The sequence below is a fragment of the Larimichthys crocea genome, chromosome II (genome assembly GCF_000972845.2).
Source record: "Larimichthys crocea isolate SSNF chromosome II, L_crocea_2.0, whole genome shotgun sequence".
In the NCBI taxonomy this organism is placed as follows: domain Eukaryota; kingdom Metazoa; phylum Chordata; class Actinopteri; family Sciaenidae; genus Larimichthys; species Larimichthys crocea.
The window spans coordinates 8,579,690-8,597,474 of record NC_040012.1 but is presented as its reverse complement, the minus strand read 5'-3'; the positions used below and the strand labels follow the sequence as shown (position 1 = coordinate 8,597,474).

The 17,785-nt window shown below is 39.6% G+C and overlaps 1 protein-coding gene across 1 annotated transcript in view; it reads left to right on the top strand.

Annotated features, from left to right (window-relative positions):
- Window positions 1-15,828, top strand: part of st6galnac5a (ST6 (alpha-N-acetyl-neuraminyl-2,3-beta-galactosyl-1,3)-N-acetylgalactosaminide alpha-2,6-sialyltransferase 5a) — a 45,679-nt gene extending 29,851 nt beyond the window's left edge. Inside the window, exons 3-5 of the mRNA XM_010741583.3 lie at window positions 143-555; window positions 9,499-9,606; window positions 15,466-15,828. Of these exons, the coding sequence (XP_010739885.2) occupies window positions 143-555; window positions 9,499-9,606; window positions 15,466-15,724 (780 nt within the window). The 3' untranslated portion in view covers window positions 15,725-15,828. The remainder of the gene's footprint in view (window positions 1-142; window positions 556-9,498; window positions 9,607-15,465) is intronic.
- The last annotated feature ends 1,957 nt before the right edge of the window (window positions 15,829-17,785 follow it).

The window sequence follows — 17,785 nt, the reverse complement described above, 5'->3', positions numbered from 1 at the left end:
ACAGAAAAAATTCTGTTGGCAGAGCTGCAGGTGCTTCCACAGGGAATGAGGAGGCCAAATATTTTGATGCACAGTATGTATTTTGATTTTTTTCTATGTTTACTTCATGTTGTTTTTCTCCTTTCTTGCTTCCATCAATCAGCCTCTCAGGATGCACTGCCAGACCTGCGCCCTGGTGACCAGCTCAGGTCACCTCATCGGAGGCGCTCGGGGTGAAGAGATCGACCAGGCCGAGTGTGTCATCCGCATGAACGACGCCCCCACTGCCAGGGGTTACGCACGTGACGTCGGACGCCGCACCTCCCTGCGTGTCATCGCTCACTCCAGCATGCAGAGGGTCCTGAGGAGTCGCCACGAGCTGCTTAACGCCAGCCAGGACACGGTGTTCATCTTCTGGGGCCCCAGCAGCTACATGAGACGTGATGGGAAAGGCCTGGTGTACAACAACCTGAGACTGATGAATCAGGTGCTGCCCAAACTCAAAGTCTACATCATCTCCTGGCAGAAGATGCTGCAGTTTGACGAGCTCTTCAAGAAGGAGACGGGCAAAGACAGGTGAGAGTCACAATCACAGTGATTGTACAGGAAGTCAGCATATAAATAGATAAGAAATATATTCCAAACATTTGTTGGTTTAAATGTGAGAATTTGCTGCTATTTTTTTAGTTTTAGGTCATTGTGAACTGAGTATCTTTTGAATTTACACTGTTGGTCAGACATGAAATCCCCTTTGACAGCTTCGCCTTGGGCTTTAGACAATGCATCCATCCATTCATCTGTTTTCCATAACTGCTTATCAGGGTCATAGGCGGCTGGTGCCGATCCCTGCTGACATTGGGTGATAGGCGGCGTACACCTTGGACAAGTTGCCAGTTCATCACATGGCTGACCCACAGAGACAAACAACTATTCACATTAACACCTAGGAGCAATTTAGAGTCCCCAGTGAACCTGCATGTCTTTGGACTGTGGGAGGAAGCCGAAGCACCCGACACATGAACATTAACACAGAAATAAACTTAGAGTAACCTTAAATCAACTTCATTTTTGTTAATTAGCATTTTTTTCACACGTAAACAAATGTAGATGCAGATATGAACGTGCTGTATGTTTGGTAAAAGGTCATTACATGACAACTGAGTTCTGACAGTTAGTAATAGTTGCTTTGAGTGCTCGAGGAAAGCCCAGAAAATGAAAGATATGAGAGAAGGCTGTAGAAAAGCACACTGTAGCTTTTACAGTCTGTGTTGTCTTTAAAAAAAAAAAAAAGTAGAAAGAAAAACAGACAGAGACGCAGATGTTGGAGTTTCCTGCAACTACTTGAATGCATCACCAAAGGAAATATTTCAAAGCGGTCAAAGCTCGGTGTCAAATACTAACGTAACAAGGATGATGTACAATTGTTTTTTCTCTCTACAGCAGCTTCTCTCAAGCTGAACGGTGATAGAAGGACTCAAATTTAATGAGTCCATGCTGAGTTCTCAGTCCTGAGGCCATTAATGCTTAATGAAAACACTACGATACAGACTCACACACACACACACGCACACTCTATCTTTGTCTGAGCCGTCGTCAGTGGAGACTGAATCTGATTTCAGGATAGATGTCATGGGAGAATTGTCGACTAGAGGCTTTGGTGAATAGTTCAAACATCCATCCTTCAGGATCTTTAACCTACAATAAAGGTAAATGTTTACTGTGAAGATGCTTCAGTTGTATTGTTATCCTCTATAGGATTTGACATCTGTGAGGTTTAAACAAGGTAATTTCTGCTCTGTGGAGCGTGGCAAGAGAGAGAGAGAGAGGGAGCCTGAAAGAATTACATTTATATCTAATGTTTAAGAAAGTTTAAGGGGAGATATCTGCATGAAATATTTGCCTTACAATATTTTTACCTAATTTATGAAATTAATAGAATTTAAGGATTGGAAGGCTGTGTGCAGCCCTAATGGCAGAGTTTCTGGGTAATTGACTGTGCAATCGGCAACCTTGCGAGCCTGTAATTGTGATTATGGGTTACGCCATTTCCGTGACAGTAATTAAGATGGTGTGGGATGTTGTCACATCCACCCACTTTAATAAAACCAGCAGAGGAGCAATGAAAAACAGGTGTCCTTCTGCATCCTCTGTGTTAAATTGCCAAACCGGAATGAGCCTCAACCGGTGATTAAAGGCAAATTAGCTTTTGAAATAACTTTTTTTTCCTATTCAGTGTTTTATGCTCCTGTAATGTTTTATTGTAATTGCTAACAGCCCCTCAGGATTGCACTGTGAGTAGTGGTGTAATTTGCTAGAGTAAAATGTGTGGGTGGCAGGTTAGAGATCATTTAGTTACCAAAAGATCACAGGTTTGATTCATTTAACAGAAAATCTACCTGCCTGCTGTTGAAAAAGCTGAAAAAAATCACAGCGCCTATAGTGTCTGCAGTTCTGGAAAACTATTCTGTGGCGACTTGTAAGAAAAGGTCTAAAAGATGGAGGCACAGCAGGCCCACTGTGCACCAGCAGAGAGTACGCAGACCTGGTCACAACAGGAGCCTGAAACCAGAACCAGACCTCTTCTTAGACCCAAGCCAAGAATTAAATTCAGTTGAGGTAAAACACAGTGACCTTTTAAAGGCCACGTACTGATGCTCAGGTTCAAGTTGGGCAAATGTCTGTCCGAACAGTGGATTTGAGCTTAAAAAAATAAAAGAAATGTGCAATGGAAACTGAACTGGAGATGCTAAAAATGTGTGTTTACTTTCTCTGTGGAGTTTGCATGTTCTCTCGTGTCTCTCCATGCACAGCAGCTTCCTCCCACAGTCCAAAGACATGCACTTCATAGGTTATTTGCTGACTCAAAATTGCCCAAAGGTGTGAATGTGAGTGTGAATGGTTTGTGTCAATGTGCAAGCTGTGATGAAGTGGCGACTTGTCCAGGGTGTAACCCGCCTCTCAATCAGCTCTGTTGTGGAGAATTAGATTAATCCATGGTCAGTTCAGTCAGATCCCGAGATGTCTTATGCTGAAAGGTTTATTGAACTTTAATCAAAATAGCTTTGCTAAACACAAACATGCAGCTGGAGAGAAGTCAGTGTCTCCTCAACAGTCAAAGATTTAACACTGTCCATACAGTGACCTCAAGACATTGTGTAACCCCGATACATGACGTGCTAGAATAGAAAATTCTCTCACAGGCTTCAACAGTTGTTGAAAAGGAATGAATGAACATGAATGAACAAGAATCAGGAATATATAGAATATATATAAAATTAAACAAAATAGAAACAAACTGAAGAAGGAAAAGTCTGCGGCTTGAAAAAAAACAACATCACAGATGTATAATAAGAGAAATCTAATACAGGCAACATGAATGAAAAAGAGATCGCAAACAAAACAAGTGCCAGCTTTGTTCTGTGCCATTTTCACCCCCGAGGAAGGCTGAAATGGGGGGAGCAGCTGTAGCTCAGTTGGTAGACTAAATCACAGGGTTGGCCTGTTTGATCCCCACCTCCTCTTCTTCACATGTCAAAGTGTCCTTGGGCACTGAACCCCAAGTTGCTCTTCAGCCACCGGGGATGAACAGGCCAGCGCGTTCCTAATTGCCGGTCCCAAGCCCAGATAAATGGGCATCCGATCTAAAAGCCTATGCCAAATCAAATATGCAGATCATTAGATCCCCATGCCAGACTGGCAGTGAGATAGAAACAGATGATTCACTGTGGTGACCCCCTCTACAGGAAGCAGCCAGAACAAGAGAGAATACAGAGGGTTGAAATGGAAGCTGTGGATGGCCTTGGAAAAAGTAAAGCACTTGAATAAATAATGAACATCTCTAATCACTTTCACTCAGGTGTCGGTTTAAGGCTCATTCATAGCAGGTGTTTTTGTATCAGCCTGTAAAAATGTTTATTTCTGCTGCTGTGAATTGCATTGTTTTTGGCTCTTCCGCATTGACTTCATCTTCCAGCCACAGAGGTTGGCGCTCGGTTTTAAATCTCCTTCAACACAGCATGACGTTCATTTTGTGAATTATGATCCCATTTAGAGTAAAATAGAGGATAAAGCGGGGCGTGCTTTAGGGCGTGGCTATCTTGACCCCGTGATCAATAAGTCGTTGTCAGCGAGTGCATCCACTGCAAAACACACCGCTCACAAAACTCCAAACTGTCAAACTAGGCGACGCTCAAACATGAATCAAGAGGCTTTTACTGCATTGCCGATTTCTAAAATGTTTTCTGAAACATACTTTAGTGAACCTGTAAAATTAGAAAGTTTGTCACCAAGATGGTAACATCCATAGTGACAAGCTGCACGCGCACAGCAGATGTTTCAGCTTCAACTAATTACACCCAATCACTCCTCCGTGTGACCTTTACCTCTCAGCAGTTGCATAACAGCAATTAGTTTGAACTTAATGCTGATACACGTCTGCTCTTTAGAAATCAACACAATGAAGCAACTAACTTGTTCTCCTCTTTTACGTGAAAAAAACATCTTGACTTATTCGATCCAGTCTTGAATTCAATATTATTTTGCTGCTGAAGAAATGCCTGCAAAGTGATATCATTTCTTCAAGGTAAATCAGGTTGTTTTCTTATAACAGATGTCATTATATTGAAGTCATCTCTTTATGCGAGCGATGTTTGAAAATAATCTCAATAAGATTTTAAGACTCAAGGATCAACACACAATTAAACCACTCATTAAACAGGTACTTTTGCTCGATTTACACCAGCAAACTCTGTAAACATGAAGAACGACATCATTCTCCTTCACAGGGATAAATCTGCTTTTACACTCACAGCTTGATACCAGTCCTTTTTAAAGACAGCCATTGAAGCTAAGAGCTTGACATTTCACACCACATTATTCACCAGCATGTTCATAAACAAGGAAATGAGGAAGACTTCTTAAGTGAGATTATCTGCATGCCTCCTGACTAAGACCTCTGTGCATCCGCCACAGATTGCTTGGTGACAAAATGTTGTGCTTTGAACTTTTAAAGTTTTCTAATTTGGAAAAGGTGTGTGTGCATACGTGTGTGTGTGTGTGTGTGTGTGTGTGTGTGTGTGTGTGTGTGTGTGTGTGTGTGTGTGTGTGTGTGTGTCTGGTACCAGACTGTTGTCATATTAAAAGCCCAGTGGCTGTGTTTGCATATCACAACAAATCAACATGTTCCAGACAACCTGGGTCCTGTCTTAATTAACTGAAAATGAGAAGTGTGTGCTTCAGCTGCGATAGCATCGCTTTGGCTCCACGGTGTTGTTGTTTGTCGCACAGACAGACTCTAATAGAAAGTTAAAAGTCAGACAGAAGTGCTTTGTCACCATTCATCACACTTTCTGGTCAGTACAGACAGTAAAACGGTGAAACAGTGGGATCTGACCACTTGTAGATATTTTTCCAGCAAACATGATGCTGTTGTTTCAAAGGTCAGGAGGGGTGAAATAATGGAGCGGTGGAGGAGAGAGTTGTTGCTGCTGTTTGCTTAATTTACCGAAAGAAAACAAAACTGAGACTGTGTCTAAAAACACTCACCATTTTCTATATACTGCACTATATTCACTGTTCGCCAATATGAAATACAAACAAGTCTTTCCCCACATATATCAGGATATATCAGTAATGCTTGCAAAGTGTTAAAATAGGCACATGTATGTACGTAATGTGCTAACACTGGCACCCAGCTGACTATATGCAGGTTGGCTTCCATGTTATTGAAATTTACACACAGAAAAAAACTGGGACGCTGTTCAGTGTGTAAATTTGAATAACTGACATAACAACAGTGTATTAGCTCAATAACATGTCAAAATAAACAATGTGATGTTAACATATAGGTCATGTAAGGTTGGCTTGTAATGATGTCGTAGGTCATGTAAGGTTGGCTTGTAATGATGTATTGCCACCAAACTCAAAGTGAATTTTTGCCTCAAAGGATAATTTGTGATTGCTCACAACTAAATATTCACCCTTACTATAGCTGCGTGAACCCCAAATTAATAGATGGTGATGTCTTTTGTTTGCAATAAACACGCTGTTGGATTTAAGGGAACTACCAAGCTCATTGCAGGAGAAATTGTGTTTTCTTTTATGACCGTGACAACTTGTTAACCGGTGTTAGTTGTTGGTGTTCTCTCTATTATATAATATTCATTTATAATTGGGTCTAACTATGCTCACATCCCATTGGATGGGTAGGACGTTAACAATAGACTTGTTGACATGATGCACTAAATTTTATGGCACTACATCTTTTAGTTTTCCAAGATATTTTTTTTTGCACCAACGTGTTGGAATGACTATTATTGTACCACCCTGCTAGCATATCTAGAAATACACAATACAATACACAAAGCCTTTCCAACCCAAGACAGCAGAGTTTATCTTCTTAGTTATACTTGAGGTTCTGTCTATACAGTCAACAGTCTGGGAACCTTTCCTCACTCCCTTACAGCTTCCCAGGAAGAAGTGTTTCTATTCCTGCATCCCCAAGCAGAGGAAATGTTTAAAATACAAATGCTAAACAGGCGTGTATCCCCCCTACACTGTTCTGTCTATGAGAAAATAAGAGAAAGAAAGTCTGAACACTTTTTGTAAACAACCAGGTAAACCCTCCACTCTAAATGTGTCACCCTCATCAACCGGAGGCGAGCACGGTGTCGAGATGCCTGCCTGGTTGTTCTTGTCAAGACTTTTCTTATAAAGTCCGGGCTTTGTTTCTGTCTTGCTGAGTATTGCTGCTGTGGATGCTAGTGTATATGTGTGGGAACAGACAAGAACAAGCTTTGTGAAAGCAGCAGGGTGATGAGATGGTCGAGAGATCCTGTCAAACTGCTCTTAAGCAAGAGTTTTAACCTCTGCCTCCTCGCTCTACCTCACATTATTTTAAAAGATATCATGACTTAACCTGGAAAAGTATCAAAGTTACGACTTATTTTGATGCTTATTTTTAAGTCTGTTTTAATTTTTTAAAAATGCTGTCCAACCATGCTGGTGACATAGTTTCATGGATGGCAATGTTGGTCTCTCTGTCAGTTGGTCTAATACTTTAGTCAAGATAGAAATTGAACAACTATTGGATGTATCGCGATGTCTTTTGGTTCAAATATTCATGGTACGAAGATGCATGATGACATTAGCACCAAGCTCACAGAGCACAGCAGTCTGAATTATAATATCTCTCTATTCTTTTTGTATCGTTTGTCCCAGTTTGTACTTTATTTATAAAATCCAATGTGTAGGCCAATCTAATACTAAAGAATTGAAATTAAATGAATGTGGCAATGATATACTGAGCGTAGGTGGCCCTACAACAGCTTTCATGTAGTGTAAATGCTTTTAGTAGAACCCATTTAGTAAATTTAATCTCAAATGTTGAGCAGCTTGATGTTTACAGTCTCTACACTTTGAAAATGACTCTCTGGTAACTTAATTATAATTAAGTTTGCACCAGTTGTTTATTTTCATCTTTTAACCTCATCACCATTTTTTTAATATTTCCAGTGGGGGCATCTTAAAATGCACCTGATAACTGATGCATGTATACATCCACTGGGCACCAGTCGCCATCCCACTCGAGATGAGGTTCAGCTGTGCAGCAGGGGGAGCATGACGGGATGCACAGCTGTGCCTGATTCAGCCGAAGGATTCAAATTTATCCCAGCTGAATTTTCTCAGCTCATACTTGAATATATTCACACTGTGGGTGAGGCAACATGAACTTGCTTTTTTTTTTTTTCCTCCCACTCAAGCTAATTTATAAATTGATTTGATGAATACTGATCGTTCCAAAAGTGCTTTAGACCACAACAGCTAAACCTCCTGCATGACTGTGCTTGGCAATGATCACAGTCGTGGCTACAGGCCAACGAACCAAGAGATCAACATCAGGAAATTTTCTGTCATTACTGCACGGTGAAAACAAGAGCTTGCAGCAATGTGAGGCTGTACTTTTGCACAGCAGTCTAGGGATTGCCAAAGTACTTCTACTTTGAAAGTCTGTAGTCAAGTTTAATGGCAATCCATCCAATAGCCGCTACTATACTTCATGGAATAAGTGAAAGCTTGTTGAGTATATAACTAAGAGATTTTTGCATCACTTGACAGAACTACACAACTGTTGGGCTAAAACACATAAAACAGTTTATTGTTTCATTCAGGCCATTAAAGCAGCATTGTGTATAAATTGGTATTTTTGTAATTTAGCATCCCAGTTTTAGTGTTGCCCACTGTGGTAAATATGGACAGCTGTATATGTATATTTGTTATGATTATAATACTTGTGACCAAAAACTAGTAAGACAACAGCTTTTGTTTGGCTTTATTCTTTTTTGGTCTCTTCACCTCTGTCATTACGTCCATAGTGGCTTCAAAGTCTGGTTTACTTTGTCCGCTTAACCAGCTCCAGTTCTGGCACAACACCGGCTCTGCTCATCGTCAGCATTCCCTCAAATTCTGGGCCTGAATACCTCCTCTTTCAAACACTAACACTCCCCCGGTGCTCTGAGGTCACAGTCCAGACTGCCCAGCTAAAAAAAACTGAGTTAACAGCAGCTCAAATTTGCAGCAGCTTTACTGTCAATCAGAAAACTCAGTGAAATGGTTGGTGGTGTGTGACTTTATTTATATATTTCTCACGAGTGATCATACCCTGAGCACAAAGTTACATGATGTGAGAGCAGATAAATGACAGAGAAACACTCACCTGATTACAAGTCAATGTAGCATCAGTATGTTATTTTATGGTAGAAAACTTACACAGTGTTGCTTTAACATTCTTCGTCACTAATTTTAGAAGTCTTACAGCATGTTTGAGTTAACTTTCATAAGGGCTTATTTATCTGGCTGTAAAAAAAAGAAAAACAGGCTTAAAGTTTTGTTTCGTCAAAGTTATTTTAAATTTAACCTGAAGGTATTTAATGATCCTTTTAGACGTGGTGCAAGTTTTATGACTCTGGAGCTCATTAATTCAAAACCAACAAGGAATTCTTTAAAAAAATGTATTGCAGTCAGACTGGACGGTTTGTTCATCCCGATGAGAGAGATCTGATGGACACTCAGATTTTCTCATGCAACGAAAATATAATTTCACATTTCTTTCATAACCGCATATCTTAGAAAAGTGTGATTAGTGCTTATTTGACTAGAAAACTGCAGGCAGATCATTCTGCAGCTGAAAGCTTCAGTCATACCAACTATCTGCACCACACGCAGACCAAGGCTGTCTCTGATTATGGGTTTGATTATTTGACAGGGTTCATTTGGATCAATCGATATGTAGGATGGATCTGTATTTTAATGAAGCTGTGAGGAACCTGAATGATCTTGCAGCGAGGAAAATCGACCTCGGGTTTCAGATAAATCTTTATTATGCCACAATCAGATTCTCTCATTATCTTTCCAAGTTAATCACATAAAAAAAAAAGTGGTATAGCTTTTCATCCTTGTGGTCTCCCACGCATGAAATTCATCCAGCTGTCTTCACCCTCCTCCTCCTCTTCTTCTCTGCAGGAGGATATCAAACTCCTGGCTGAGCACCGGCTGGTTCACTATGACCATCGCCCTGGAGCTGTGCGATAGGATCAATGTCTACGGCATGGTTGCCCCGGACTTCTGCAGGTGAGACAGTGGAGCTGAATGTAAAACATCACCGACAAGCACCATCACTAAGAGTTTTTAGAGCAGAGCTGTGTATGCAGCCGCTTCAAGTGTATGAATTTATAGCAGCACAGTCACCTGATAAGAGAGATTAAAGCTTTAAATATAGTCAGGCAGCTGATAAATAAAATGTCAGTATGGCATGGAGGTGTTTTGGGAATGCTCATATTGCCTGAATGTTAGTATAAAAATAAGTCTAGCATTACAAATATCAAAACTTCAGGGTTTTTTATATTTGTGTGCATCTGAGACATGAGAGGGGGAAACAGCAGATGTCCCACAGTACGCAAGAGTGCGTTAACAATGCAAATGTTTTAGGAAATGTTGCACATATATAAGGATTTAGAAGAAAGGGTCTGTATTAGTACATGGACCTCCCTCATTAGAGAGTTTTAGCTCACTCCATGCTACAATACTAAAGGTGTGGCAGTCAAACAGTCCCCCTTTTCTTTCCCCTTCAACTACCTCTTTTTTTGCGTGGTCATATTTGCTTTGTCTGTCACACTGTACAGCATCTCCACAGTCCATTCTTTACTGCTTCATCTCACTCTGCAGACGCTACAAACAGCATCCAAGTTTTTTCAGGCAAAAGAAGATAGAACAGGCTTTTTGTTCATCCTTTATGACATATTCTGGATTATGCAGCCTTCTGACGATCCAGCTGATGAACTTGAACACAGCTTACTCGTATGAGGGATAACGATAAGTGAAGGCCATATTTTACTGGAGTGATTGGTCTTTCAGAGTAGTTTTTGGTCAGGTTAACACAGCCACTGCTAACACTAAGTAAATAAAGATGCCATTTTGTTTCACCTTCAAATACAAAACAGATGTCCCCTTTTGTCAATGCTCCATCACATTTTCTGTTGTCAGATTACTGCAAGTGTAAAATCTTTGCTCTCGATGTACATCTAGATATAGACATAAAACAATATAGACAATAAGGTTTTTATTTGTTTTGTTGTTGTTGTTTTTTACAGTGCAAAGGATGCTGAATTAATATGGTGTGCACAGGTTGTGTTATGTACATACGGTAGTAAATATTACAGTATATACAGTATGCACCATGAGCAAGCACTTGGTGACAATGGCAAGAAAAAACTTTTTACAGTTACCAATTATGATCGTCAGTCAAATCACATTACAGTACAATGAGTTCAGATTATTAAATAAGTTATAGAGTGGGGTCACACACTTGATCGATTTGAATGAACAAAAATGTGTCAGAGTCTCTGATAAGTGTTGGCAGACTGAGAAAGCTGACTGTCCTCTTCATTGGTGTTATACAATCCTCTCTTGCCACAGTCCAAGTGTGTCTATCATCATTTGTTTTCTGCTGTATAAAAACACAAGAGCGGGGGAGCAGGAAGGAGGAGGAGGACAAGACAAGCGTCTGTAAAATTTGATAAGATAGTCCCAGCTCAGTAAATTGTGATTTTTTTTTAGGCAACAGCGACGGTGATGGGTGTTTGGCTTCCTGTCAGGAGGCTGGTGGTACACTGATGTAAAGGTCTGAGAGTGGTAAAGGAGGCTTGTGTCCAGCTAGTCAAACAGTGACATATAACATGATCATAGCACACAAATGCTGCCCGACTAGTTAGACTGAATTTTTACCATCTTAAAATCTTTTAAATGTTGATTAGATAGAATAGTTTTGCCCCTAAAGATTCTTTAGTTTTAACACTTGATGGTTGCTAAGCAGCATTCATGCTTTTTTGCATTTGGAACATTAAAAATGTTCGAGGTACAAATCTCAGTTCGTCCTGTGAATGTCCATGCGTCACAAATGTCAACTCTTCACGACAATGTTAAATGTTGCAAAGCAGCGTTTCTCAAACTTTTTAGACTATTACGTCAGAAAATATCAGGTTCTACAAGTACCACTGTTATGACAGACGTTAAAAGACAGCCACGGAGGTCAGCCCTTATTTTCCAATCAGAAAAATATTTGCTATATATATTTGTGTTGACTTTTGCTGAATCCTGAGGAAAACAAGTCAAGAACCAGAGTTGATTTAGTGGAAAAGGTGTACTGCTGATCCGCTCTTCTCTTCCTAACATTTCCCATTTGGAGCTACGATTTTTTGGAGCGTTCATTTGACCTCTGCTTTCATATCTTGCCTTCAAATTTGAGCTCATGATTAATCACAGATATATGAGTGCTATGTGGATTTACATGGCTACGTTTCACACTGATATTGAAACAAAAATTTTAAATTATGTTGTGATAATTATGTTTCTAAAGTATAATTTGCTAATTTATTTCATTTTTTAAAAGTATTTCCGAATTTCTTTCACTGGAGAAAGGTTACAAACCACCAGTGTTAAAGATAAACACTGAACCAGGTTTTCTACTTCTTAGTCTTACAAGTAAATTTTTCTTTATCCATTTAATATTTCTGTTGTGTGAGTATTTTGCAAAAAGAAAGTTTTTTTTTTTAAAGCTGCGTTCAAGATTTTTTCCCTTCTACTGTATATGTACTATGCTTTTTCCACTTTAGGAGGGCGGTCCTCAGATTTCGTCCTTTTTATTTAATAAAAAAAACTCTTCTGACTCTGTCTTGCTCTCAGCAGCTAACTCATCCAGCCTCATTAGCAGAGTTTAATGGTTTGAATTACAGCTCACGTCTCATCCATCTCAGCCAACACTTTAATTGGGGGTTTTATTGGACAAGGAACAACTCTTATTAGATTTCTCAATGAAAAGAACAAACTGTAAAATGTTCAGTATCTCTTTGTTCATACCTCTGATTTATTACAGAATTATTATTTATTTTTTTACTTTGGGTTTAAGTGCAAATTCAATCATGGTCATAATGAGGAGGGAACGCCTGTTCACTTCTTTAAACAAACACTTTCTTGAGTCGACACTCAACAATCGTTTTCATCTTCATATCAAGTGAAGATTTTACTGGATGAGATCGAGCTGAGAATTAAAAAAACATGTTTCCCTGACGTTGCGTCAAGTATGTTTTATAGATATTTATAAAGCCAAAGCAATAATAGATCAATACATATAAATGATGCAACAGCTGTTGTATTATCAGAAACATGTCCTCATTTATTCTCCTTCTCCAGACATTTTGACAAGTCATAGCAGGAAACATTCAGGTTTATTAATAATACCTGTATCCCATACTTAGTGTAGGTCCTGCTATTGAGTGTGCTGGTTTATTGTCTGTGTTACTGGGACACTTAATGGTTAATCATTAACTGTTACTGTGTGTGTTTGGCTTTGCATCCAGTCCTTTCTTTTCCATGTTGTTAAACTGCAGCTCGCTGTTATGTACTTTTCTCTTCTTTTTTTTACGTTTAAAAAATACTGACCTATGAAGTTAACAGTGTCCATAATTACTTCGTACAGAACACTAAACCATTACTAGTGTTCCTGTGTCTCAAGCCTCAATTACTGTCATTTTGAAAATGCTGGAACACAGTGGTGCAGCATTTTTTTATTTATTTTTTAACAATTTAAGCTTTTTTTTTATCATCTGCCAATATCTCCTTAGAGACAAGGGAATGACGTAAACTGCTCCCTATTAGATTGTCATGGCAGTGTACTACTTAGTAAGGACTTCAGACCACTGAACAATTTCACCAACATCAAGTCTGCTGTACATGACATTTAGAGAGCGGCACAAAAGGAATATCTTGCTATATGAGCCAGTCATTTTGAAAAGCAGTAGAACATGGCGGAGACTCGGTGTTCCCCCAAATCGTCGAGAAAATGTCACTTGACGTCTCTGAAGAATTGAATAAATAAATAGGACAAGCATCTGTATTTGAAAGGAAAACACATGCATGAGAGAACACCACATGTCCTAAGATAAAAATATCCCCCTTATGTATGTATGATTCACAGTCTTATTTATTCACTTGAAGCATTTTGAGAGGAGAGAGCTTACCATATTACTATCCGGATGGATGAGTTTGTGTTTGCTATATAGGTCCAAAATCCATAAAATCAAGTCCTGAAGCAGGTTGAATGTTCACATGACCAGTCTGTAGGATCATACTCCATAAGAATCAGATGTGGAAAATATGCACAGATATGAGGAAAAATAAAATGTAGAATGGTACAGTGATTAATATATGAAGATAAATGACTCTGTGGACATTTTGACTGGGGCACTATTACTTATGACAGACAGATCAGGGTCCTGTGTGTGTGTGAGTGTGTGAATATCTGCCAGTCTGAAAAAAAGATTGCCTCATTGAACACATTCAGGAACATAAATTGTTTAACATACAAGAACAAGAGGTCTATTTTTATCATCATAATCATTAATTCAAATAAAAAAACAAAGAGTTCTTACAGACGGTGAGTCACGCTGTCACAATCATTAGCAGCAGCATTCTATCACTGCAAAAGTATGTGGACACTACACTTACACACTTCCTAGGAGAAGTCTGAAAGCAACATTGGGTGCTTGAAGATTGGAAATGAATATACTTGCGACTTATTGCCCCCAGTTTCAGAGTTCAGCAATACGTCCTCTTTGGTCTTTTCGCTTCTTTCATTATGTTCATTTAGCCCGTTTACATTGCCCAGCTCTGGTTGCTTGTTGTCCCCTAGTGTTCTGAGCTCACAGTCCGGGCAGCCCGGCTCACAAACTGAGCTAACAGCAGCTACTTTACTGTCCATCAGGAAACCCTGTAAATCACAGAAAGTTTATACCGGAGGACAACAGAGGGGAAACCAGAAAACATTTTCTCCATTAAATATGATCCAGTTTCGCCAAAATCAGTGAAATAGTCGGTGTTGTAGTCCCGTAAAGAATCATGTACTTCTCCTGAGTGATCGTACCCTTCCCGCCCTGCAGCCAGTTTCCAAAATGTTGTGAAATGTCTTCCCAGAGGAGTAGTATAATGTTCAAGTGTCCACATATGTTTGGCCGTGAAGTGTACACTCCTATATATTTTCTAATGCTTCTGTTTTATGTTTTATGGTCTTGTAAAGATGAGATAGGACTTTATTGATCTCCTCTGGAGATCAATAAAGGCCTGTTGCAACAGCACAGAAATAGATACAGATTTACAGAGAAAATAAAAAAGAAATTATCAGAGGGTCATGAAAGAAAAATAAGAAGTAAAAAAATAGAAATTACAGACTAAATTACAAGGCAAGAGTGACGGTACGGTGATAGCACTAAAATCGGTAGAGTAAACGGTGTACATAAGACTAATATACTGTATAATATCATTAAATAATACTTTTGAATTAATTTGTTTGTCTGTATTAATATATGAATACAATATATAAGTTAAACATATAAAAACAAACACATATGAACTTGCCTCTCACACAATGCCCACTGTTTTCCAGTGGATTGAACTAGTGTGCTTTTCTTTGCTTTGTTGTCTTTGGTGGAGAAGTGGAGAAGTCATTATGTGTGGGCTGTTTAATGACAGATTAAAAGAAACCCAAGCACACACAATTCACACTTAAGTGCTAATGGGGAGATGGAGAGTTATACTTCTGAAAGCAAGCAGCAGTGAAGCAGCACAGTTGCAGATTTTTTGTGTTGTTGTTTTTTTTGCACAATGAACGAGTTGGAGATTTTTTAGATGGACCATTCGAGAGGCCATACACAATTGCAGGCTGTACTTTTTCATTCAAGGTTAAAAAAAAACACTATCCTCGTTTGAAAACTTGCTTCTTTATTTTGGTTCAGCTGCATGCGGCATTTAAATATTGTTAAAAACAAGCTAAATTTGGCTCCCACAAAATTAAAACACTCTGGTGTCACATGAAACTCAAGTGACTCATTAAAACATTTCTTTAAATGTCAACTGTCTCCTCTCTTACCATCACCACAGGGAGCCTCAGCACCATTCCGTCCCCTACCACTACTACGAGCCACGTGGTCCAGATGAGTGCGCCATGTATATCTCTCATGAGCGCGGACGGCGGGGCAGCCACCACCGCTTCATCACGGAGAAGCGGGTCTTTGCCAACTGGGCACGGACTTTTGACATCCACTTCTATCAGCCGGACTGGAGCCCTCCGCCACTCCCAGCCAACCGAACGCTGGAGTGGACGGTAACGGCGGCGCCTTTGGTACCCCAGAAGACGTGACCGGTGTCCGGTGAAGAAAATGCTTCAGAGATTCATCTCAGAAAGCCTGATGATGGGAGAACATTTGCATTCAGGGATACTGGACCCTTTAACAACAACAACAACAAAAAAAAAAAAGTTAAAACATGAAGTAGGCAAGAAAATAGATACCACAGATGAAGACCTGGGTCTTGTAGATTCTGCTGGACATTTGTTCTGAACATTTCCACCACTTCAGCTCCAGCAGAGTGTTTTGTTTACGGAGGTGATCCAGTTCAAAGTTGTACATCTGTCTTTGAAAAGCTTGTAAAGAGGTTCAACAAGGAGGCAGAGTCATTACACACTCCACTCTCCATGCATGCATGCAGTGTCTTACTGTGTATCCTCCTCGTTTTTGTATGTGTGTGTGTGTGTGTGCTCATACCAGAGGGATACATACTTCAGTTTGGGCTCATCACAAAGCCTCTGTTGTATGAAGGATGTACACAGGATTTACTGCTTACACTTCACTGACAGAAAAATACTTTTAACAATGCCCCGGGATCTGACAATGTAGTACTCTGAATACTAAAAATGCTGTTGCTTAAATTTGACCATTTGAAAGAGTCACTGTTCAGATTTTATATTCTTTTCAGACACAGAGGAGGTCATGCTGAATGAGATTCTCGAGACCTGTGTCGTGTAACAACAGCTCAAACTCTTCAAAGCAGATATTCACTTCCCTGACTTTCATTTATTCTGCCTTTCAGAGGTGCGCATTGTAAGCTCACTAAAGTGTCACCCAAGTCAAACTTTGCAATGCAGCACTTTCTGAATGACAAGTGCGCAACATTAACCTGGAGGTTTTATCTCATGTGTATGCGGCACCTCCTCCCCGCTCCCGTATGTATGTATCATAAGGCTTTTGTCGGCTCCTGTCGCCAGTTAATAGCACGATTTATGTAGCTGGATTTCCATGTAAATGCACAGCTGTGTCACACAAGACAAGTGGGAGATTAAGATCGAGAGCAGGGATGCAGCGGTGGCATCCATCCTACTAAATTCATCTGCTGCTGCTTCTATTACATCGTTTTTTTTCTTCTTTTTGTTAAACTGATGAGTATGTGATCTGTCACTCTCCTCCTCTCTCGCTCCCGATTGTGTATTATGTGCACTCTCCTGTTATTTGATGGAGTATATTCTACTTGTAGACTGCCCCGAGATCTCTCTGATATCCAACGTTATTCCCTTCTTCTCCCCTCCGTGAATGAGAATTGCGTTGTCAGTTTGGAGAAAGTGATGAGATGTGTGGTTATCCTAATGATACATCCTGGTGCTAAGTCCTTATTGATTTTGCCCTCACCTCTGTAATGTGAGTAATGATGAGAAGAGAGATGCTGAAGCCTGCTGCTGACTTTGTACTGTAGAAAAGATTTGTTTTCTAGAGGTGTTCACTCCACAAATGGCTGTGCACAATGGTCCATATTAGCAAAGTGATAAGCACTGTAATATCTTTGTTTTTTTCACCTAAAAAACTGAACCCTATTATGTTGCTCAGGCTTGCAACTAAAGACTGTTTTTGTCTGACAAATTGTTAGGTCTTAAAAATGTCCGAAAATTGTCCCCGAGCCCAAGGTGACATTTCCAGATTGCTTGTTTTGTAAAAACAACAGTACAAAACCTAGGGGTATTCAATTTACTGTGACATAAAACAAGCAAATCCTCACATTTGACAAAGTGAAGTCTTTGAAATGTTTGCTTCATAAATAACTCAAAGGAATAGTTTGACAATTTGTGAAATATGATTTTTCCCTCTCTTGCCAAGTTGGAATCAAAATCTGGTTCATTGCCAAGAAGTTTTCACATACATTGTCCTGGTATTTTGGTGCATAACAACAAACATAGTTAGTAGAACAAATGAAGATAAATGGCAAGTGCTTCAAGTAAAGAAGCAAAAATATAAAAACAATAATGGCATATGAAAAAATGTTAGAAAACATGATATACATATGCCAGCAAAAACTGGAAAGATCATTTTTAGCGTAATGTGTCGGACTATTTCTTGATTCCAGGACGTTCCTGTTCCTAATGCTTATTCGAATT